The 25692-nt window shown below is 37.0% G+C and overlaps 1 protein-coding gene across 5 annotated transcripts in view; it reads right to left on the reverse strand.

Moving 5' to 3' along the window:
* MAP4K5 (mitogen-activated protein kinase kinase kinase kinase 5) overlaps nucleotides 1-25692 on the reverse strand; it is a 142767-nt gene that overhangs the window by 46785 nt on the left and 70290 nt on the right. For all 5 annotated transcript variants that reach the window (XM_064292453.1, XM_010588626.3, XM_064292455.1 and 2 more), the window contains 6 exons: nucleotides 9703-9793; nucleotides 9168-9232; nucleotides 5625-5680; nucleotides 2228-2275; nucleotides 2092-2134; nucleotides 1239-1311 (listed from right to left, as the gene is read on the reverse strand). In XM_064292453.1, the coding sequence (XP_064148523.1) occupies nucleotides 1239-1311; nucleotides 2092-2134; nucleotides 2228-2275; nucleotides 5625-5680; nucleotides 9168-9232; nucleotides 9703-9793 (376 nt within the window). The remainder of the gene's footprint in view (nucleotides 1-1238; nucleotides 1312-2091; nucleotides 2135-2227; nucleotides 2276-5624; nucleotides 5681-9167; nucleotides 9233-9702; nucleotides 9794-25692) is intronic.

Raw genomic sequence — 25692 nt, forward strand, 5'->3', positions numbered from 1 at the left:
AATATTTAAAGTAAAACTTCAGGGTATATATTTAAAAGAATATATGATGTTTTCTTATATTGGGGAAAAGGGATCAAGATAATATCCTTCTAGGAAATTGTGGAGAAACTCTAAGGGTGTTACAATGACTAGCATCTCTAAATTCTCCAGAAATGGGAAGGGTAGAGCTGATGGACAGATATGGGTATAGGAGTAAAAGAAAACAATCACCATGGAGAAAGATAACTGAAGGCAAGTTTCATGGAGGAAAAGAGGTTTAGCTGGAGCCAAGGGAAAACAAACGGTTGTCATCTCCTCTGCCCACTGGAATCAGTTAGTGGCAGCTAGGAGTGTGGCTGACCAGGACAGTTGTACTTCTTGGCACGGTGGGAAGGAGGGCTGTGATGAATCAATCTGCCATGGGTGAAGAAAGGTGAAGTGTGTGCCACTCTTACACATAGGCAGAGATGAAGATAAACACAGGAAAAGGGTATTCTAGGTAGGTAATGAGCAAAACTAAAGCGGTATTATTTTATCTGGTATAGTCAGGGTACAAAAAAACAGACAGCTTTGAGTAGAAAAGAGTATTCATCAGTGAGGACTGATTGAAGAGAGAAAGAGGCCTGAGATGAATAAAATTCCATAGGCAATTTAACTTACCTGTTTTAACTTTTATTTAAGTGGTATTTGTTGGGGTTTTTTTCCTACCAGTTATTAAAAACAGAGCCCTGGTGGCACAGTGGTTAAAGCGCTCGGCTGTGAACTGAAAGGTCGGCAGTTTGAACCCACCAGCCATGGGAGAAAGATGTGGCAGTCTGTTTCCGTCATGATTTACAGCCTTGGAAACCCTGTGGGGAAGTTCTACTCTGTCCTACAAGGTCGCTATGAGTTGAAACTGACTCAGTGGCAATGGATTTTGTGAGGATTAATAGCAGAGCAGGAAACAAGAGTTTTAACAACCAGGAAGTGAAGTTACAGACTAAAATACAAGCAACAATAGAAGGAAATTACGAGATGTAATATAAGTCTTTTGTAAAATCTAAAAAAAGATTCCAGGGCAAAAGAAATTATCTGTACTTTAACACAAGGACAGCTGGATGATGAAAATGAATGTGCAAGCTCCCTAACCAAGTCAGAACTATGGTATATTTTCAAGTCTCCCGATTTGCACTTAGGTATCACTTGTATTATCAAGTCTCCACGTTGATTAGTAACACTGAAGAAATAACGCACTAAATTAAATAATAGTAATGTCTTACCAATAAGGGGTACCAATGAAAGATTTTCTCTTTGCAATGGTTGCTGTTATTTTTGCAGCCACACCAAAGTCAGCTGGTAGGAAAAAAATAAAACAAAATTTTAGTTCTTGTCAGTGAAACAACTAACATTTCTAAGTGCCTCCTTTAGTCACATTATTGATAATTCAGATATTAAAGCTATCAAAATGTACATAAATTATCTAAATCTCCTCTTGCTTGTTCATGACATACTTATTAAAAGAAAAGAATTTATTGGCATTTTACTAGAATGAAAATGTACTTCATTAAGAGCCAAATTCTTAAAAATATTTTTATTACAACCATATTGAAGTTAATTTGGGGGAAAAAGCAAGATACAAACAACACACATGGGTGAAACATCCACCTGATTCTTTTTATCGCAACCCAAGTTAGCTTTTATGTATAACTTTTTTGTGGCTGTTTTTAAAATAAGGCTGTAAAAGAATTAAATACACATAGTTCATTTTTTGTCATTTAACATATCAGGGGATTTTCCTCTTTCATATTCTTCATCAGTATTAATTTGGATGACTGAATAATATAAGTGAATTTATCACAGTTTAATGGTTCTTCTACTGTTAGATCTACGTTTGCATTTTATTTTCTATTATAAATAATGCAATCATTAATACCTCTGTAAATATGGATTTTTCAGCTTTAGGATTAATTTCCTTACAGTTGAGTCTCATGAGTAGAATTAATGGGTCAAAAGATGAACATTACCGCTGCTCTTGATATGAATATTAAATGTATACTATACTCATATAATGTTATCATTTTAAAGTTTAGTAAAATATTTTGAAGAACATTTTAGGATCCTGAGATAACATACCTAATTTTACATCACCATGGTCTGTCAATAAAATATTTGCACCCTAAAACAAAAATACAAACACTAGTCACTTAAAAAAAAAAAGAAAAATTTCTTCAAATAGAATTAGAAAATTAAACATGCTAAATGAACTTACTTTGATATCTCTATGCATTTTGCCTTTAGTGTGTAAATAGGCAAGACCCTAAAATTACAAAAAAACAGAAGTATCATTAACAAAGCTGCAATCTGGAATAGTGATTAATTAAAGCAAAGACTCTTAGAGCAAAACAAAACTCTTAGATTTTTTTTTAATAGCTTTATTGAGGAATAAATGACATACAATAAAACCACACATATTTAAAGTACACTATTAAAAAGTCTGGCATATGTATACACGGTGAAAAACACCATAATCAAGACAATGAACATAACCCTTAGCCCCCCAAAGTTTCATTATACCTTTTTATAATTCCTCCGTTCTCTCCTCACCCCCACCTCCAACAAACGCTGATCTGCTTTATGTCATTATAGATCAATTTCCATTTTCTAGAATTTTATGTAAGTGAAATCATATTGTATGCATTCTTTTCTGTCTGGTTTCTTTCATTCACCATAATTAATCTGAGATTCCTTCACGTTAATATGTGCAGAAATAGTTCATTCTTCTAAATGGATGGTGCTACCATTACTGAACATTTTGATCAGGGACCCAGTAGATAGATCTTGATCGAAAGGAGGAAGACTGTGGAAAGGAACTCCAAATTCATATTGGAAACCAGACTCACTGGACACATTGAGGCTGGAGAAGCCCTTGAATCTACTGCCTGTAAATAACTTTTCTTTTTCATATTTTTGTTGAGAATATACACAGCAGAACATACACCAATTTAACAATTTCTTCATGTACAATTCAGTGACATCGATTACATTCTTTGAGTTATGCAACCATTCTCACACTCCTTTTCCAAGTTGTTCCTCCCCCATTAAAAGAAATGAGTTTATACTCATTGCCCCCTAAGTTTCCTATCTAATTTTTGAGTTGCCGATGTCAATTTGATCCCACATAGACAGAGCTTAAAGAGCACAATGCTCAAGGCAGACATTCTTTAATAATTAAACTATTGTTTGGTTTTAGGAAAACTTCAGGGGATATTTTTGGTTTAAAGTTTAAAGATTATCTCACAGCAATAGTTTCAGGGTCGTCCTGCCTCCACGGCTCAAGAAAATCTGGATTCTGTGAAAATCTGAAATTCTATTTTGCATTTTCTCCCTTTTTGATCAGGATTCTGATACAGAATCTTTGATCAAAATGTTCAGTAATGGTAGTCAAGTACCATCCAGTTGTTCTGGTCTCATGGCAAAGGAGGCAGTTGTTCACGAGGCAATTAGCCACACATTCCGTATCTTCCTCCTATTCCTGATTTTTCTCCTTTCTCTGTTGATCCAGACAAATAGAGGCCAACAGTTATACCTTGGATGGCTGCTTGCAAGCTTTTAAGACTCTAGGAACTATGAAGTGACCCAGGAGATAGATTAGGAGGCCAATTACCATATTGTTACGCAAATATATATTTTTTGCCACCAAATCCCCCAACTGAGGTATTTTTGTTGCATAAAAATATGGTAACTGGGATGTCACCATGACCCTAAACCTCTAAACCAAGGAACCAAATCCCAGGAGGTGTCTGGTTGCATGAGTGGCCTTAGCAGCTACTCTTTTTTTTTTTTGTCATTGTTGTAAATGTATCTATCACACAACTTTTGCCAATTCAACTTTTTACAGGTGTACAACTTATTGACAGCAATTACATTAATCAGCTGTGCAGTCCTACCCTTATTCAATGAGATTCTTCCATCACTGTAAATCGAAACTCAGTACTCCGTAAGCAATAACTCTTCCCTTTCTCCTCCCTCCTGCCCGTGGTAACCACTAATAAACTCTGGTCTCTATTCATCTGCCTGTTCTTGTCTTTTATAAGTGAGATTATACAATATTTGTCCTTTTGTGGTTGACTTATTTCATTCAGCATAATGTCTTCAAGCCCCATCCATACTGCAGCACATGTCAAGACTTCATTTCTCTTACTGGCTGAGTAGTACTGTGTACCACATTTGTTTATCCATTCATCTGCTGATGGACGTTTAGGCTGTTTCCACCTTTTGGCTACTGTGAATAATGCCGCAATAAACACTGGTCTACAAGTTTCTGCTTTCAAGTCTTTTGGCTATATATACCTAGGAGTGGAATTGCTAGGTCATATGGTACTTCAATTTTTATTTTTTTGAGGAACTGCCACATTGTTTTCCATAATGGCTGTACATTTTGCATTCCCACCAGCAATGGGTAAAGGTTCCAATTTCCCCACATCTCGCCAACATTTGTTATTTATTTATCTTAGCCATCCTACCTGTTACCATAACCGTTGCCATCGAGTACATTCTGACTCATAGCGACCTGTAAGACAGAGTAGTACTGTCCCATAGGTTTTCTAGGAGCGGCTGGTGGATTTGAATTGCTGACCTTTTGGTTAGCAGCTAAGCTCTTAACCACTGTGCCACCAGGGCTCCACGTGGGAGTAAAATGGTATCTCACTGTAGATCTGATTTGCATCTCTGTAATGGCTAATGATGTTCAGCACATTTTTGTGTGTTTGGTGGCCTCAATGCTCTAATGTCTTTGTCTGCTAATTCTAACATCGGTTTCAGTTCTGGGTTGATTTTGCTTGATCAATTTTTCTCCTTATTATACTTCTTTGCATGCCTAATAGTCTTTGATTGAATGGAAAAACCCAAAAAAGACCAGCTGTCATCAAGCTGATTTTGACTCATGGCAAACTCATATATTGCACAGCAGAACTGAATACCTCAGGGCTTTTAAGGCTGTGACCAAAGATTCTATGGTCAAATAAATTGAGCTATATGCTGCACACTTTATATCCCTGTTGAGGATTCACAACCACTTTATCACACTAAAAGCACTCACATGCACTGAAGAAACCTGTTTAATACAGTGTTTTTCAAACTGAGAAAAAGAGATTCTGCTATCAATGACATTTATTAGTAACACATAGAATTAGGATTTCTGCTCACAAGCTTGTTATTATTGTGTTACTTTATTCTCATTTCAGGAGAAAGGGTAAAAAGCCCTCACGTATTGTGTACAAGATTCCTTTTGCAGACATAAAACTTTAAGGGAAGATTCAAGTTAAAAGAACTTGAAGGGGAAAGTTTAGACAATTGTTACAATTGATAGGTTTAGTGACTTTATTCATGATAACCAATACACACCCATGGTTTTCCTTAGCTTTGTTGCAATCGAGGGTGAAGTGCTACAAAACAGAATACCACACATGACCATTGTGTGCATCAGCCTCAGTTTAAATAAATTCTGTCTACTCATTCACAAAAGAAATACGTTTATAAAACTAGAAGAGGGTAACAGAAAAATCCTTTGGTTTCTCCTTTTTGTTTTGGACAGATCATCATTTTAGAGTCTTCAATTGTGAAACAAGAACTGTTTTTCTACCTACATAAGCAAATGTCATTCATACCTGTAAAGTTTCTCTGCATACATAGGCAATTTGCAATTCTGATAATGGTCCAGTAACTAGATATGAATAAAAAAAAGAGATCACAGTGTTATAATTTGAACACAACAGACTAAAAAGTCTTCTTTAGAAATTCAAACTATTCTAAAACTTCCATATGTATCTTTGGATATATATTTGGACTTCACTTCTGAACATGAATATATATTATTTTTGTAATCAAAAAACAACAAAAAGTAACACTGAGAATTTTTAAATGTACTTTAAAAGTAAGAGATTGACTCTAACAACAACTCTGGTCAGTGAAAATATTAAGCATCCATTATTTGCAAGGCATGGTAAGAGGTATCACAAAAAGTTCTATAAAAAGACACAGAAATTATCTCAATTTTCAACAATTTATCAAAAATAAAAGAAACCATATAAACATTTACAATTAGCTACAGTTCTACAGAGAATCATAAAGAGATTTACTGCTAAAACATACTGAAAAAGCAACACATAAAATATACATATTTATTTAAATCAGCATACTTTTTTTTTTTAGTATAATTCTTTACCAGACCTATCAAAACAGAGAAGCTTGATCCAGGGCCTTATCTAAGAATTTTAAAAGTAGCCAAGTCACTTCTGGCAACCAGATCTCTCCCTGTTATTAAATATAAAATGCTTGTTATGCAAGTAGCCAGCCATAATCTTTGGAAGTATGTCTTCTAACACCATGAGAGAATATTTGAAATCTGGGATGGTATTTGCTGACAGTGAAACCAAGTCAGGACAAGTAATCTTTACTTACAGAAATAATTTTGATCATTGGCTCTTTTCATACTCAGAAACATAAATTTCTTAGTAACTTGATGGAATAAAAGAAAAGCAACTTTATTAATAGCAATTAACCTATAAGTGTAGGTGTTCCTGATTACTACGCTATGTGAAATACTATTTACAAAGATGTATACTTTTTAGATCCAATTTAATTCAATATCAGGTTTCAAAAATGGAAATAGAAATTTCATGAAAAATAAAATTAGTATCTCAAAACACTTCTTTAAATGTAAAAGGAATAGTAAAAAATGTCAGCTACATAGTTTGATTTTTCCCAGATTCTTAAGAGTTTTCATTTTGTAAGAGTCTGACTAGATAAAAATTATAATTATGGAATAAAAATTCTTCATATATCATTCTTCATAAAATCATGGAGAAGAATTTAAATCCAGTGACACAAAGCTGTTTTCTATAAATGATACTTTAAAATCAACAACTGGGTGTAATAAGAGAGTACAGTCAGAATTTTCTTGTAAGCCGGGATAAAAATCCTCAATTTTGAAGACCCATTCTAAGCTAATAAGGACTTCCATATCATATAAAATTTTCCACACTGGGAAACTTTAGTATGATATAATATATAAGAAAATGAAAGACTACTTAAAAAGGAAGTCAAACTTTTTTCTTTTTTAAAATGGTACTAGCTCTTGTTTAAAAAAAACTTAAAGAGACAGTCTAAATCTTAGTATTTTGTGTACTTTGTCATATTTCTGTGGCGCTAAACAGTCAGTAGCTGGAGCTTAGGCATCAACCAAGACTTTTTTTTGTTATTTGTTGTGACACAGTTAGATAACTGCAATATTTATCAATAGATTTTTATTGTAATAATTCAAGCATTGTATTCCTAAATCCTTCTTCCTCCTTCTCTAGAGTTGTTGTTGTTGTTAGGTGCCGTTGAGTTGTTCTGACTCATAGCAAATCTAGGTACAACAGAACGCAACATTGCCTGGTCCTGTGCCATCCTCACAATTGTTGTTATGCTTGAGCCTACTGTTGCAGCCCCTCTGTCAATCCATCTTGTTGGGGATCTTCCTCTTCTTTGCTGGCCCTCTACTCTACCAAGCATGATGTCCTTCCCCAGGGACTGACTGGTCCCTCCTGATAACATGTCCAAAGCATGTGAGACAAAGTCTTGCCATCCTCATTTCTAATGAGCATTCTGGCTGTACTTCTTCCAAGACCTATTTGTTCATTTTTCTGGCAATCCATAGTATATTCAACATTCTTTGCCAACACCATAATTCAACGGCATTGATTCTTCTGCGATCTTCCTTATTCATTCCTTATTCTCCAGAGATAATGACTTATAAATTTGCTATGTATTCTTTTATTTTTCTAGGCATGTGTATTTATGAGTATACTTATAAAACACAATTTTTTAAAACCTAAGTGTGATCGATTATGTTATATCCTTTCATGATTTACTTTTTCCATTTAAAAACAGGCCTTGGGCTGATATAGACAAGTCACTATATATGGGGCTACTTCATCTTTTTAAATGCTGCATAGTATTTCATATTATGGGTAGAGTGTAATTTACTTAACCATTGCTCTATTGATCCGTATTTTTTTTTTAAAAACTGACCTCTAAAGCTTACAAAACACTATTTAAACTAGAACAGCACTTCTGTTTTTACATCTACTGTGACTGCATTTGTAAACTGCCATGACCGAAATTTGATAAGGCTTCTTAAATAAAGATTTCGGCATAGAAATGTTCAAAAATATCTCACATTTCGAGGAATGAGCTTCTTGGCTCAAGTAGACACACAAGACTATGTGGGCAACTCCTGTCTGGAGGTGAGACGAGAAGGAAGAGGGGGCCAGGAGCTAGCTGAATGGACACAGGGAATACAGGGAAGAGAGGAGGAATGTGCTCTCATTAGGGGGGAGAGCAGCCAGGAGTACATAGCAAGGTGTGTATAACTTTTTATATGAGAGACTGATTTGATCTGTAAACTTTCACTTAAAGCACAATAAATAAAGTAAAAAAAAAAACCCTCACACTTCTTAATAATAAAATACACAATGCATAGCTGTAATGGGAGTTTTTACTATTCTATACTTTCCATATTAAATAAGGAAAAGAAAAATTATCAAATAAGAATTCATGTTTAGTCTCAACTTCTAGAAATTCAGGAAATTTTCAACAGCAAATTGGAAACTAAACTGTAGAGCCAAAACTAAAACTATTTCTAAAATATTATTGAAATAAAGTCATATTCAACTAAAAAAACTGTCTAAATTAACAGAAGGCTACATAAAATATCCCAAATTAAAAAAAAAAACTTCTGAATTTTTAATATTAAAACATTACAGTATCAACTGAATTGTCTTCCTGGTTAGCAAATTATTATTAAGACAGACATATAATTTCCTTTATCGGAGCTACCCTTTGCATTTCAAAATTTATTTACAAGGAAGGTTAGGCTATTTCACTTGTAGATAAAACACTTTCCTAGAGGCTATATAAGATTGCATGTGAAAAGAAAAATTTGGATCATACATGTACTCTTGGCTTTCTCAGCTCAGGCCCATGTAAATCTAATTAACAGTAATAACCAACAAAAAATAAGATTCAGGTTTCTTTTATACAGTACTCAGAATATAAAACAGTAAATCTAGGGAGTTCAGGTTAATACTCCTGGTTAACTGGAAGTGTCAAACAACAACCTACTAAAGTCAAAGTAGTTTTAAAATGTAAAGTCAGGTTCACAGTACCATGGTAAATATCCTGAAGTGATCCACCACCACAGTATTCCATACAAATCCACAGTTTCTCCCGACTAATATGTAAGAAAAAGAAAATTATATTAGCTTATAGTAATTCTCAATCACTGAAATACTCTAAGACACTCACTCTTCAGCACAACAAGGTTCAGGATGGATTGCAGGTTGCAACAGGAAATTGTTCTGGTAGATCCTCTTCAAATTACAGAAACACATTAATTTCAGCTTTGTTCCCATCTCAAATGGTTTCGAATATGATCAAAGTCTTTCTAAGTTAAAACACTTGGCTGTAATCATTCATAACATTTCACTAAAGTTGCCAGATACAGTAAGACTGTTTAAATGGAGGTGTCACTATTAATATAAAAGGGGAGACAATAAGAAATCCCAGAAATTTAAGAACTTTGAGTAATACCAGTTTTAAAATTCACATACACAACAGTACTTTCATAAAAGGGAGGAAGAGTGGTAAAAAAAAAAAAAATGTAAAATACAAAGAGAATGCAGTTGTTTCTGTTGTTTTTACCTGAGATAGCTCCCAAAGTAGGCAACAATGTTGCAATGTTTACATTCTTTAACCATAAATATTTCTTGTTGAATCAAAGAAAAATCATCTCCTGAAAAACAAAATGATAATAACTTGTTCATCATGTTACTCAATATTTCTATACTGGAAAGAAGGAAAGAAAGCTTTATAGTAAATACTAGATAGAGATGAGGAATTGGGCATTCTCAATACTTCAATGGGCATGCAAACTGTACACTCTTCCTGTAAAGTCAGAAGCCTTATATATGTATAAAATTTTTCAAGTCACAATTTCACTTAAAGATTTTGTTTCCTTAAGAAGATACGCAGAGACGGATGTTCACTACAGCATGGTTTAGTAACGAAATAAGGGTTTAATAAATTATGGTATGGATATAAAAAAAAATAGATAATACAATATAGTTAAAAACAAGTTTTGATTGGAAAAGATGTTCATGATACAGGAAGCGAAGAAAGGAGATTTTACATATTTTATGCGTCACTTAACATCCACAATACAGACCGTGAAATAGGACATTATTTGATTTGGATGTTGTGTGAATACCATGTTATATACTTAGCAAAGCCATATGGGATACTGTTACTATCACTAGCATTTGTTTTGCTGTATTTGGGAGCCATGATGCACTTCATGGCAATATTTTCAAAAGAAAATTAAATGGAGACATAACGCTACAACACTCAAGAGATGCACCATACACAAGATTGGATGCTGCTGCATACGAGTGAAAGCATATAATGTTATAAGATAAACTTTTTATTTGTAAGTAGAGAAAGTTCACATTAATGTAACGATAGAAAGTACAGTACAGTACATACATAAGCCAATAGCATAAGCGTTTATTATGACTATCAAGACATATGCATTATGGGTCATATACGTACTGTACCATTATACACCTGGTAGCGTAACAGCTTTGTATACAAGAGACATGACATACACATATGAGATACACATGTTGCATGAGGGAAGCTGTTGCATCTGCTAAGTCCCGTTCTCTGATGGGGATTTCTGAACTCTATTATAACCTTATGGGACCATGGATGTATACGTGGTCAGATGTTGCCCAGATACTATGTGGCACATGACTCTGTGTGTGTGTGTGTGTGTGTGTGTGTATATACATATATATACACATATATACACATATATATACATATATATACATACATACACAAGTATATATATAGTATACTGCCTAGAATGGTACTGTCACCATGCAAGTCCATTTTGCATGGAAACTGTGTTTTTGTTTCAGTAAAAGAAATTTATGAGTTGATAAAATGATTGCATGCATATTATATAAAGGCAGTATAATGTAGAAGATAAAGCTTGAGCTCTGGATCAGTCATCTCTAAATTCAGATCCTGTCTCAGCTATTTACTGTCTATATATACCTGTTACCGTTGAGTTGCTTAGGACTCACGGTGACCCTAGAAGAGAGAATGGAACTGCCCCGTAGGATTCCCAAGGCTGTAAATCTTTGCAGAAGCAGACTGCCACATCTTTCTCCCACAGAGGTGGCTGGTGGGTTCAAATCACTGACCTTTCAATCAGCAGTTGAGTACTTAACCACTGTGCCACCAGGGCTACTACTGCTATGTCCAAAACCAAAAACCAAATCCATTGCTCTTGAGTAGATTTTGACTCGCAGTGATGCTACAGGACAGCGTAGAAGTAACTACCCTATAGAGTTTCCAAGGAGTGCCTAGTGGATTCGAACTGCTGATCTTTTGGTTAGCAGCTGTAGCCCTTAACCACTACGCCACCAGGGTTTTAACCCTGGGCAAATGGCAGATTGGCTCTGGCTCAAACATAAAGTCATCTTAGAAAAACTACAAGGCTAAGAAGCAAAAACTCAGAAATTAAGCCTTAGATAAACAAATAAAATCCTCACACAAGTCAGAGATATTGTCCCTTTTATAATTCCAATTCTTTTAATTCAGAGCCAAAGCAAATTTTTAACTATTTTTGCCATGCCATAAATATCCTTTTAAGAACCAACCACTACTGATGTGGTTTATACGTACATGTAGTTTAGCTACTATATACTAAATTTATTTATAATCATTAAGACACTCTTTTCAACAGTTGCTTTATGTAAACGGTAACTGGTAACACAGTTAAAGGATTTAATGCTAGCAATTTTAAAGGATTTGGTAAACCAAATGAGGGTACAATCTTCTAAACAGATAAAAGTCTGAGTAAAACTTCAAGCTTTTATTTGTTAAGTTGAGAAGCCAAGTAAGTATCGCATAAACTGTTACATATACCTTAAACCTAAGTCTTCAATGGCAAACTTTTATATTAAAGATTTATTTCTTAATGGTCAGCAAATGGAAGGAGATCAATGAAGATACCCAAAATAGAAGATGATCTCATGTTCCCCGTTCTCAATTCAGGCGGAAGTGGTTAAGTACCCTCTGAAAGTTATATAGTAAAAACAGCTGTCCACCTAGGTGTAGAGAAAAGGTACTGCTTTTCTTGACAATCCATGGGTACCAGGATGTTTTTTCTCCTTTCATCTCATTCCTCCAGCTGATTCTTTTCCATTATAGCATTAAAACTCATTCTTTGTGCATGCTAATTCCCAACAAGCAGGCTAGATTCTAGCCGAATTCTTCATTTTATGAAGAAGCTCTGAATTACAAAGAAAGAATCACCTAACTTCATTAATATATGCTATTATTTGGAGTCCCACCTACTCCCTTTTAAATGCGCAGAGAAGTCATAGCTGAGCTGTGCTGAAAAATACTTCAGATTAAGTCTGGAACTTAGAACAGATTTTCTCACAGGAATAATTTCACAAATGGTGTCTAAGTTCTTAATAATGCCTAAATTCTTAATCTGACCTGTAAAAGTCAATAATATGGCTGAATTAATACAACAAGTAACAAACCACTACTTCTTCAGGAAAATTAGTTCTGAGTTCCATCCCAAGACTGCTCTCAGGAGCAGCTAGTGAGGTTTCTGCCAGGGAAGTTGTGGCTGTGGTGCATGGGCAAGATTTTTAGGTGGAAGCAGGAGTTCACAAGCACAAAGTCATTAATAACTGAGATGTTTGGAGACTGTGCCTTATTTAATATACGTAACTTATTGAGTAAACTCCAATTTTGGGTATATTCTTCATACATCTCTCTCACCACTGCTTTAAGCTTATGCAAAAGGGGCAGAATCTTCTATGAACTGAAATTTTACCATGGAACAGATTTACATAAGCCAAAAAAGCCAAACTCGTTGCCGTTGAGTCAATTCTGACTCATAGCGACCCTAGAGGGCAGAGAAGAACTTCTCCACAGGGTTTCCAAGGAGCGGCTGAGTGGGTTCAAACTGCCAACCAGTGCACCACCTGGGCTCTGATTTATATAAAGGCAGTGTTTTTGTAGTTCATCCTGAGAGGCAGATAAGCCAAACACCATATCCAGCACAGATCTAACTAGTTTATGATAGCCAACATCAGCCTCATCAAAATGATCTGAAATTTGGATAATCCACTTTATTCTTATGATTGGGTGATATCAGATAAATGTCACCCCCCAGTGAGATACAGGAGAAAGTCAACTAGTTCAGAGGCCTCAGTCCTCTAGGTCCCAACTCTGTTGCTCATGTATAAATGAGTTTTGAGACACGAAGAGAAATTCCACTCTTCTTACTCTGGCAATGTAAGGATTAAATGAACTGAGAAACAAAGACCCCCTGTTATTTCCATTTGAATGTCTTGCTAGCACCTTGAATTAACTACAGTCAATAAGGTAGCAATATCTTCTCTTAAAAACCATTTTCCCCTCCAGACTTTCCTGTTTATGTTAATGGCATTTTATTCTAAAGGACTAACCAGTGCCAGCTTATCCAAAGCCCTCATAAGAGAATTCACCTCCATCTACAGCTCCTGCCGTTTGTGCCACTTGCAGATAGCATCAAGTGAACACCTGACCTGAAAAGAATTAATCAACAGCCTGAGATAAGAAAATCACATTTGGTCTCTTGAGAATTCTCACCATAGATACTATGTCAGTTGTCAACAAAGTCATATTAAAAATCAAATATTAGAACAAGAGTCCATGAATGACTATGGCTAAAGTTCCTAGAGATGTCCTACTAAAAACATGGCTGTTGAGTATGTCCGTACACAGGAAGGGAGAAACTCGCTAGACAGTCAATGTGTGGGTATTTTTTTCCTTCCTCTCTAATAAGGTCAGTTGCCGGATGCATCACAGCATAAACCCATTGCCATGGAATCGATTCCCACTCATAGTGACCCTATAGGACAGAGTAGAACTGCCCCATAGGGTTTCCAAGGAGCGGTTAGTGGAACTGAACAGACAACCTTTTGGTTAGCAGCGAGCTCTTAACCACTGTGACACCAGGGCTCCTCACCACAGCATCGGCAAAAGCAACTGAAAATCACTAAGGCCAGGAGCTTATTAAGAAATGTAGGTGTGTGTGTTATGGAACTGAGCCTCATTGTCCTAGGAAAACATTAAACATATAAGAGTTGAAGCTTTGGAAGGGTCAGGGACTCTGCAGGCTGACATAAGGGCTTAAGCCTTGACACTGTGGGTATGAACTGGCCTAAGTCAGTCAACAGCTGGGGATGATTATATGGATGTCAATTTTATGGGCCTTAGGCCAAGAAGAACCAAACATAAGAGATCTCTGAATTGATATCAATGTCATGTTCCCCACCCCTGAACTTTGCTATAATTCTTAGAAAGGAATCTTCTGTACTACACCAACTAATTTTTACCATCTTTTTTTCTTTATTGTGCTTTAGATGAAGGTTTACGGAGCAAATCAGTTTCTCATTCAACAATATACCTATTGTTTTGTGACACTGGTTACCAATCTCACAATGTGTCAACACTCTACCCTTCTTGACCTTGGGTTCCCCATTTCCATTTGTCCAGCTTTCCTGTCCCCTCCTGTCTTCTCGTCCTTGCCCCCTGGGCTGTGTGCCCATTTACCCCAGTATACGTGGTTGCGCTATGTGTATTATTGTTTGTTTTATGGGCCTGTCTAATCTTTGGCTGAAGGGTAATTTCTACCATCATTTGACTAATGTTCTAGATCTGACATTTCTAATATACCATACAAAAATAAAAAAAATCAAAAGATTACCCTGAGATAAAGAGGAATCTTGGAATTTCAAAATCAATTTTCAAAAAATATTTCACAAATAATCTCCCTCACATGCATCCCTTCAAAAGTTGACCAAGAAAAGAGTATGAACAGACCTTTCATAGTAAAGAAAATATAAATTTCAACAGAGTTATACAAGTATGTTTGTCCTCAAATTAAAGAAATGCAAATCAAAGCTATTTTTTATCTGATGAGATTGGCAAAAACACTAAGTCTGATAATAAATACCCAGTTTGGAGACAGTATTGGGAAACATGTTTTCAAATCCAATTTATGGAGATGAAAAACTGACTGACCGTTTCAGAAGTAATTCGGCAATATTAATCACGCTTTACGGTGTATATAACCAACAACACAAATATTTCACTGCAGCATGAATTTCAATAGCAAAAAAGTGAAAATATTCTAAAAGTACATTAGGATATTCTAAAAGTACATTAGGAAGGGATTAGTTCAACAAATTATGGTACATGTATATAGTGGAATACTCTGCAGCTATTAACAAGAACAAATTATAGCAATATATGCTGACATGGAAAGATGTTCAATACTTATTAAACGGGGATAAAAAAGACATTTGGAATGCAATATATAAAAAATGTCTGGAAGGAAACTCAAAAAAATAGTGGTTACCTCTGGCAAGTGGAAATAAGGACATGTGGTCAGGAGAACTTATTTTCTACTTCACAACATTAGGTATTTTTTTTTAACCATAAGCATTACTTTAACAAAACACAGCAAAAACAGAATGAGGGCCCAGAATGAGAATGATTTTTTAAAAAGGCAAAGCAATCACAAGGCTGTTTTTGAATGAAGGCACATATCTCAAACGGCAATGACAGGCCTCAGAGGTCACTGTGGGGTCAAATTGCTGCTGCCTATTGAGTGTTCCACCCTGACTCCTAATTTAGAGGACTATATAGGGCTTACTTTGTTATGCGCTTTTCTTCGGAAAAGCAAGGGAAAAAAATACTGTGTGAACAACCAACTGACTTTTATCAAGAGACAGAGCTTTCTTGTGTGGTAAATGGCCCAGGGTGTACCACTACCCCAAACTGTAGATGTCCATGAAAATGCATGCTAATTTTAAGCCAAGAAAAGCTTAATCTCAGCATTCTACTTAGGCCCTGGAGCAGTAGCAAAAAGTGTGGGGCAAAGCTACTAATTTCAAGTGTCTGATCGAGACTAGGCTCTGATTTAGTGCTCCTTGCTGAAGGCACTGGGGTGGGCATCTGACCTGAAAATAACTACTCCACAGTACGATCCTTGTTGTAAGACTGGCTAATTAAAATCTTTATCTTTTAGGGCTCCCTGAAACTACCCACAATTCTCTGAGAATTTGGAGCCCTTATCATCAAAGAAAGAGCATTTGCCCTAACTGTTCCCATCCCTTCCCTTCATAGACAGGCAACCTGAAAAAAATCAGACATTTCAAACATACAGAAAACATATAGGGGGAAGATATAACAAACATCGGTATATCTACTTCTTGCCCCCGCAAAGGTGTGTGTGTGTGTGTGTACGTATATATATATATATATATATATATATATATATATATATATATATATATATATATATATATATATATATGAATGATCAATACTCAGGTCAAGACAATGCATGCACACATCAAAATAAACTCTGTCTTTCGTGGAAGTCAAAATGGAGCCCATGCATCAGGATTAAGACCAAAGTCTTTCTGAAGGCCTTCTACCCCCATCATTAAAAAACAAAGACGGAGCCCCCCTCAGCCCTACCCACAACACTCACAGCTTTGCCAGGTCTAAACTCAACACGTACCTTACAACTGCCATGTCATGCATACCCCCAGGCCACTCCTCATCTTTAATCCCTATAGAGCTTTACACATTCTCTGCTCTGTTCTGTTCTTACTCTCCAAACATCTGAAACCATTCTTTCTGGAATAAAAGACCAATCAATTACCAGTCAACTCTTCTCTGAACATTCCCTTCATTTTCTGGCTCACACAGAAATCTAGCTCTTCCCTTGAAAATGATTCCTCGGCAGTTTTCTGAAGTGGTAGCTTTTTCTCTCACAGACTTCACAACACTGGCTCTAAGGTGGGTAGGTATTCTTACTGCTCTTTGCTGCTTTCTATTTTATTTTTTATAGTTTTCATTGTGCTTTAAGTAAAAGTTTACAAATCAAGTCAGTCTCTCACACAAAAACTTATATACCCTCGCTACATACTCCCAATTACTCTCCCCCTAATGAGACAGCCCGCTCCCTCCATCCACTCTCTCTTTTCATATCCATTTCCTCAGCTTCTAACCCCCTCTACCTTCTCATCTCCCCTCCAGGCAAGAGATGCCAACATAGTCTCAAGTGTCCACCTGATCCAAGAATCTCACTCCTCAGCAGCATCCCTCTCCAACCCATTGTCCAGTCCAATCCATGTCTGAAGAGTTGGCTTTGGGAATGGTTCCTGTCCTGGGCCAACAGAAGGTCTGGGGGCCGTCACCACCGGGGTCCTTCTAGTCTCAGTCAGACCATTCAGTCTGGTCTTATGAGAAGTTGGGGTCTGCATCCCACTGCTCTCCTGCGCCCTCAGGGGTTCTCTGTTGTGTTCCCTGACTGGGCAGTCATCGGTTGTAGCCAGGTACCATCTAGTTCTTCTGGTCTCAGGATGATGTAGTCTCTGGTTCATGTGGCCCTTTCTGTCTCTTGGGTTCATAATTACCTTGTGTCATTGGTGTTCTTCATTCTCCTTTGATCCAGATGGATTGAAACTCATTGATGCATCTTAGATGGCTGCTTGCTAGCGTTTAAGACCTCAGATGCCACTCTTCAAAGTGGGATGCAGAATGTTTTCTTTATAGATTTTATTATGCCAATTGTATACTTTAGATATTTTACTTATTTATGTTTTTCCTTTATTGTCTGTCTCTCCTCCCCTTCCCCAAGTAAAAATTAAGTTCCAAGAGAGGGAAACCTACCTGTTTTGTTCACTCATCTACCTCAAGTACCTAGAACAATGCCTGGCGTATGATACTCCTCTACAACTACAACTTGTCATTTCCACCTTAAGGTAAATACTACTCTACTTACTTTTAAAAAGTTCCATAAGTGATTTTACCCACCCTGTTCTCCCAATAATTTTCTCCTAATTTTACAGATGGAATAACTAATGAGAAAGAACAAAATTTACCTAAGATCACATACCTATGAACGTTTGCCAAACTGTATTTCAAAATGTTATGCCCTTAAAAAAGTTGTTTTAACTTCCTCTGTTCCAAAGCTTTCTTCTGATTTTCTTTTCATTAGTATTTATTCTAGGAATTGGAGAGTGTTAAGATGACAACAATAACTAAAAATCAAAATTGCTGTTGTTTGATACTTGCTATCGATTGAACTGTGTCCCCCAAAAGTGCGTGTCAACTTGGCTAGGCCACGATTCCAAGTATTGTGTGGCTGTCCACCATTTTATGATCTGATGTGGTTATACTATGTGTTGTAACACCTAACCTCTATGACGTTAATAACACAGGATCAGAGGCAGTTATGTTATTGAGGCAGTACTCAATCTACAGGGTTAGGTTGTATTTTGAGTCAATCTCTTTTGAGATATAAAAGAGAGAATCGAGCAGAGAGGAGAGGGACCTAATTACAACCATAAGAGCCAAGAACGCTGCATGTCCTTTGGATCCCAAGTCCCTGCGCTGAGAAGTTCATAGACCAGGGGAAGATGGGTGACAATGACCTTCCCCCAGTGCAAACCGTGAGACAAAGCCTTTCCCTGGAGCTGGAGCCCTGAATTCGGGCTTCCAGCCTCCTAAACTGTAAGGGAAAAAATCCCTGTGTGTTGAAGCATTCCACTTGTGGCATTTCTGTTATAGCAGCACTAGATAACTAAGATAGTTCAGTCAAGGTGGCTCTGACTCATAGAAACCTTCTATATGATAGGATGAAACTTTGCTTATTCCTGCTCCATCTTCACAATCATTGCTATGTTTGAGGCCATAGTTGCAGCCAAAGCACTTACTAAATGCCAGACATTTTTTTTTTTAATTGTGCTTTAAGTGAAAGGTTACAAATCAAGTCAGTCTCTCATGCAAAAATTTACATACACCTTGCTATATACTCCACGGGAACCCTGGTGGCATAGTGTTTAAGTGTTATGGCTGCTTACCAAGAGGTCGGCAGTTCAAATCTGCCAGGGGCTCCTTGGAAACTCTATGGGGCAGTTCTACTCTGTCCTATAGGGTCACTATGACTTGGAATCGACTTGACAGCAGTGGGCATGGTTTTTGGTTTGCACTCTCCCGAATGACACAGCACACTCCTTTCCTCCATTCTCTATTTTCGTGTCCATTCGGTCAGCTTCTGACCCCCTCTGCCCTATCATCTCCCCTCCAGGCAGGAGCTGCCCACTTAGCCTCCTGTGTCTATGTGATCCAAGAAGCTCACTATACACCAGTATCATTTTCTATTCCATTGTCCAGACCAATTCCTGCCTGAAGAGCTGGCTTTGGGAATGGTTCCTGTCTTGGGCTAATAGAAGGTCTGGGGGCCATGATCCACGGGGTCGTTTCAGTCTCTGTCAGACCATCAAGTCTGGTCTTTTTACGAGAATTTGAGGTCTGCATCCCACTGCTCTCCTGCACCCTCAGGAGTTATCTGTGTGTTCCCTGTTAGGGCAGTCATCGGTTGTAGCTGGGTACCATCTAGTTCTGCTCTCAGGCTGATGTAGTCTCTGGTTTATGTGTCTCTGTCTCTTGGGCTCATAATTACCTTGTGTCTTTGGTACTCTTCCTTCTCCTTTGCTCCAGGTGGGATGAGATCAATTGATGCATCTTAGATGGCTGCTTGCTAGCATTTAAGACCCCAGACGCCACTCTCCAAAGTAGGATGTAGAATGTTTTCTTAATAGATTTTATTATGCCAACTGATTTAGATGTCCCCTGAAACCATGGTCCCCAAGCCCCCGCCCCAGCTATACCGGCCTTTGAAGCGTTCAGTTTATTCAGGAAACTGCTTTTGGTTTAGTCCAGTTGTGTTGACCTCTTCTGTACTGTGTGTTGTCTTTCCCTTCACCTAAAATAGCTCTTATCTACTATCTAATTAGTGAAAACCCCTCCCCCTCCCTCCATCCCTCCCCACCCTCGTAACCATCAAAGAATATTTTCTTCTCTGTTTAAACAATCTTCTGAGTTCTTATAATAGTGGTCTCAGAAAATATTTGTCCTTTTGCAACTGACTTATTTCAACCAGCATGATGCCTTCCAGATTCTTCCATGTTATGAAATGTTTCATGGATTCATTGTTGTTCTTTATCGATGCGTAGTATTATATTGTGTGAATACACCATAATTTATTTATCCATTCATCTGTTGATGGATACCTTGGTTGCTTCCATGTTTTTGCTATTGTAAACAGTACCTGCAATGAACAAGAGTGTGTGTGTATCTGTTCATGAAAAGGCTCTTATTTCTTTAGGGCACATTCCAAGGAGTGGGATTGCTGGATTGTATGGTAGTTCTATTTCTAGTTTTTTAAGGAAGTGCCAAATTGATTTCCAAAGTGGCTGTACCATTTTACATTCCCACCAGCAGTATAGAAGTATTTCAGTCTCTCCACAACTTCTGCAACATTTATTATTTTGTGTTTCAGATTAATGCCAGCCTTGTAGGAGTGAGATGGAATCTCACTGTAGTTTTGATTTGCATTTCTCTAATGCCTAATGATGGTGAGCATTTGCTCAGGTATCTGTTAGCTGTCTGAATGTCTTCATTAGTGAAGTGCCTGTTCATATAGTTTGCCCATTTTTTAATCTGGTTATTTGTCTTTTTGTAGTTGAGTTTTTGCAGTATCACGTGAATTTTAGAGATCAGACGCTGACCAAAAACGTCACAGCTGAAAACTTTTTCCCAGTCTGTAGGTCATCACTTTACTCTTTTGGTGAAGTTTTTGGATGAGCATAAGTGTTTGATTTTTAGGAGCTCCCAGTTCTCTAGTTTCTTTTCTGGTGTTTGTGCCTTGTTAGTAATGTTTTGTATACCGTTTATGTCATGTATTAGACCTCCTAGCATTGTCCCTATTTTTTTCTTCCATGATCTTTATCATTTTAGATTTTATGTTTAGGTCTTTGATCCATTTTGAGTTAGTTTTTGTGCATGCTGTGAGGTATAGCTCTTGTTCCATTTTTTTGCAGCCGGGTATCCAGTTATGCCAGCAACATTTGTTAAAAAGACTGTCTTTTCCCCATTTAACTGACTTTCGGCCTTTGTCAAATACTAGCTGCTCATACATGGATGGATTTATGTCTGGATTCTCAATTCTGTTCCCTTGGTCTATGTATCTGTTGTTGTACCAGTACCAGGCTGTTTTGATTACTGTGGTGGTATAACAGGTTCTAAAATCAGGTGGAGTGAGGCCTCCCACTTTGTCCCTCTTTTTCACTAATGCTTTACATATCTGGGACCTCTTTCCCTTCCATATGAAGTTGGTGTTTTTTCCTCCATCTCATTAAAAAATGTCATGGGAATTTGGATTGGAATTGCATTGTATCTACAGATCAATTTTGGTAGAATACACATTTTTACAATGTTAAGTCTTTGTATCCATGAGCAAGGCATGTTTTTCCACTTATGTAGGTCTCTTTTGGTTTCCTACAGTAGTGTCTTGTAGTTTTCTTTGTATAGGTCTTGTACATCCCTGGTAAGATTTATTCCTAAGTATTTTGTCTTCTTGGGGGCTACCGTAAATGCTTTTGATTTGGTGATTTCCTCTTCAATGTTCTTTTTGTTGGTGGAGAGGAATCCAACTGATTTTTGTATGTTTATCTTGTATCCTGATAATCTGCTGAACTCTTCTATTAGCTTCAGTAGTTTTCTTGAGGATTCTTTAGGGTTTTCTGTGTATAAAGTCATGTCATCTGCAAATAGAGATTCTCTGATTTCTTCTTTACCAATCTGGATGCGATCTATTTCTTTATCTAGTCTAATTGCTCTGGCTAGGACCTCCAGCACAATACACAATGTTGAATAAGAGTGGTGATAAAGGGCATCCTTGTCTGGTTCCCGATCTCAAGGGGAATGCTTTCAGACTCTCTCCATTTAGAACGATGTTTGCTGTTGGCTCTGTGTAAATACCCTTTATTATGCTGAGGAATTTTCCTTCTGTTCCTATTTTGCTGAGAGTTTTTATCATGAATGGGTGTTGAACTTTGTCAAGTGCCTTTCCTATGTCAATTGATAAGATCATGTGGCTCTTATGTTTTATTTATATGATGCATTACATTAATTGTTTTTCTAATGTTGAACCATCCCTGCATACCTGGTATGAATCCCACTTGGTCATGGTGAATTATTTTTTTGATATGTTGGTGAATTCTATTGGCCAGAATTTTGTTGAGGATGTTTGCATCTAAGTTCATGAGGGATATAGGTCTGTAACTTTCATGGAACGAGTTCGGGGGTATTGTGTCCTTTTCTATGCTCTGAAATACCTTTAGTAGTACTGGTGTTAACTCTTCTCTGAAAGTTTGGTGGAACTCTGCAGTGAAGCTGTCCCGGGCCAGGCCTTTGTTTCTTGGGAGTTTTCTGATTACCTTTTCAATCTCTTCTTTTGTTATGGATCTATTTAATTGTTCTACTTCTGTGTTAGTTTAGGTAGGTAGTGTGTTTCTAGGGATTCATCCATTTCTTCTAGGTTTTCAAATTTGTTAGACTACAGTTTTTCGTAGAAATCTGATATGATTGTTTTAGTTTCAGTTGGGTCTTTTGTGATACTGCCCATCTCATTTCTTATTCTGGTTATCTGCTTCCTCTCCTGTTTTTCTTTTGTCAGTTTGGCCAATGGTTTATCAATTTTGTTCATTTTTTCAAAGACCCGGCTTTTGGTCTGGTTAAGTCTTTGAATTGTTTTTCTGATCTCCATTTAATTCTGCTCCTATTTTTATTATCTGCTTTTTTCTGGTGCCTGTGGGTTTCTTCTGTTGCTCTCTATTTGTTCAAGTTGTAGGGGTAATTCATTTTTGTATGTTAGTATTTATTGATATAAATTAGCCTCTGAGCACTGCTTTAGCTGTGTCCCAAAGGTTCTAATAGGAAGTGTTTTCATTCGCATTGGATCCTCTGAATTTCTTTATTCCATCCCTAATGTCCTTCTATTACCCAGTCTTTCTTGAGCAGGATATTGTTCAGTTTCCAAGTGTTTGATTTCTTTTCCCTCCTTTTTTTTTTTTTAAATAATTTTATTAAGCTTCAAGTGAACGTTTACAAATCCAATCAGTCTGTCACATACAAGTTTACATACATCTCACTCCCTACTCCCACTTGCTCTCCCCCTCTTGAGTCAGCCCTTTCAGTCTCTCCTTTCTTGACAATTTTGCCGGCTTCCCTCTCTCTCTATCCTCCCATCCCCCCTCCAGACAAGAGTTGCCAACACAATCTCAAGTGTCCACCTGATATAATTAGCTCACTCTTCATCAGCGTCTCTCTCCCACCCGCTGACCAGTCCCTTTCATTTCTGATGAGTTGTCTTCGGGGATGGTTCCTGTCCTGTGCCAACTGAAGGTCTGGGGAGCATGGCCGCCGGGATTCCTCCAGTCTCAGTCAGACCATTAAGTTTGGTCTTTTAATGAGAATTTGGGGTCTGCATCCCACTGATCTCCTGTTCCCTCAGGGGTCCTCTGCTGTGCTCCCTGTCAGGGCAGTTATCGATTGTGGCCGGGCACCAACTAGTTCTTCTGGTCTCAGGATGATGTAGGTCTCTGGTTCATGTGGCCCTTTCTGTCTCTTGGGCTCTTAGTTGTCGTGTGGCCTTGTTGTTCTTCATTTTCCTTTGCTCTTTTCCCTCCTTTTTCTATTATTGATTTCTACTTTTAAGGTCTTATGGTCAGAGAAGATGCTTTGTAGTATCTCAATGTTTTGGATTCTGCTAAGGCTTGCTTTATGACCTAATATGTGGTCTATTCTAGAGAATGTTCCATGCGCACTAGAAAAGAAAGTATACCTGGCTATTGTTGGGTTGAGTGTTTTGTATATGTCTATGAGCTCAAGTTGGTTGACTGTGGCATTTAGATCTTTCGTGTCTTTCCTGAGCTTCTTTCTAGATGTTCTGTACTTCACTGAAAGTGGTGTGCTGAAGTCTCCTACTATAATTGTGGAGCTGTCTATCTCACTTTTCAATGCTGATGGAGTTTGTTTTATGTATCTTGCAGCCCTGTCCTTGGGTGCATCAACCTTTAATATGGTTATATCCTCCTGGTATTCTGTCCCTTTAATCACTATAGAGCATCCTCCCTTATCCTTTGTGGTGGATTTAACTTTAAAGTCTATTCCTTCAGAAATAAATATTGCCAATGCTGCTCTTTCTTGATTGTTGTTTGCTTAATATATTTTTTTTAATCCTTCGAGTTTTAGTTTGTGTCTCTAAGTCTAAGGCATGTCTCTTATAGGGAGCATATAGACGAATCATGTTTTTTATATTCATTCTGCCAGTCTCTGCCTCTTTATTGGTGCATTTAGTCCATTTAAACTCAGCATAATTATGGATACGTATGAGTTTAGTACTGTCATTTTGATGTCATTCTGTGTGTGTTGTTGACAGTTTCTTTATCCCACTGAATTTTTTGTGCTGGGTAGTTTGTCTTCATATGTTGTCTTTTCCTCCTATTCGTTGTTGATTTTGTTTTTGCCGAGTATTTTTTTCTTGTATTTTATTTTGATGAGTATGATTACTAGTCTCCTTTGTGGTTACCTTAATATTTACCCCCATTTTTCTAAATTGAAACCTAACTTTTATTTCTTCTTCTACATATGAAAGATCTATGAGTACACTTCTTTGTCCCTCTTTATTGTTTTAATGTTGTCTTCTTTTAATAACATTGCTGTTTCCTTGTTTGAGCATTTTTTAATCTGGATTTATTTTTGTGATTTCCCTATCTGGGTTGACAACTGATTGCTCTGTCCACTACTCTTCTATTGGGTTGGTATCTGATATTATTGATTTCCTAACCAGAGAACTCTGTTTAGTATTTCTTGTAGCTGTGCTTTGGTTTTTTACAAATTCCCTAAACTTCTGTTTATCTGGAAATGTCCTATTTCACCTTCATATTTGAAAGACAGTTTTGTTAGATATATGATTCTTGGCTGGCAATTTTTTTCCTTCAATGCTTTACGTAAGTTATCCCATTGCCTTCTTGCCTGCACAATTTCTGCAGGGTAGTCGGAGCTTATTCTTGTTGACTCTCCTTGGTAGGTGAGTTTTTGCTTATCTGAAACTGCTCTAAAAATTCTCTTTATGTTTGGTTTTTGCAAGTTTGATTATAATATGTCTTGGTGACTTTTAAGATCTACCTTACGTGGAATTCGATAAGCATTGTGGATGGATACCTTTTCATCTTTCACGATATCAGGGAAGTTTTCTGCCAACAAATCTTCAACAATTCTCTCTGTATTTTCTGTTATCCCTCCCTGTTCTGGTACTCCAATCACTCGTAGGTTATTTCTCATGATAGAGTCCCACATGATTCTTAGGGTTTCTTCATTTTTCTTAATTCTTTTATCTTATTTTTCTTCAAATATATTAGTGCCAAGTGCTTTATCTTCAACCTCACCAATTCTGCCTTCTACTTGCTGAATTCTGCTCCTCTGACTTTCTACTGAGTTGTCTAATTCTGTAATTTTATTGTCAATCTTCTGAGCTTCTGATTGCTGTCGCTCTACGGATCCTTGCAGCTTATTAAATTTTTCATTATGTTTTTGACTAACCTTTTTTATTTCTTCAGCTGCTTTATCGGTGTGTTCCTTGGCTTGTTCTGCATATTGCCTGATCTTCTTCCTGATGTCTTGAAAAGTTTT

Source organism: Loxodonta africana, chromosome 10, assembly GCF_030014295.1.
Source record: "Loxodonta africana isolate mLoxAfr1 chromosome 10, mLoxAfr1.hap2, whole genome shotgun sequence".
In the NCBI taxonomy this organism is placed as follows: domain Eukaryota; kingdom Metazoa; phylum Chordata; class Mammalia; order Proboscidea; family Elephantidae; genus Loxodonta; species Loxodonta africana.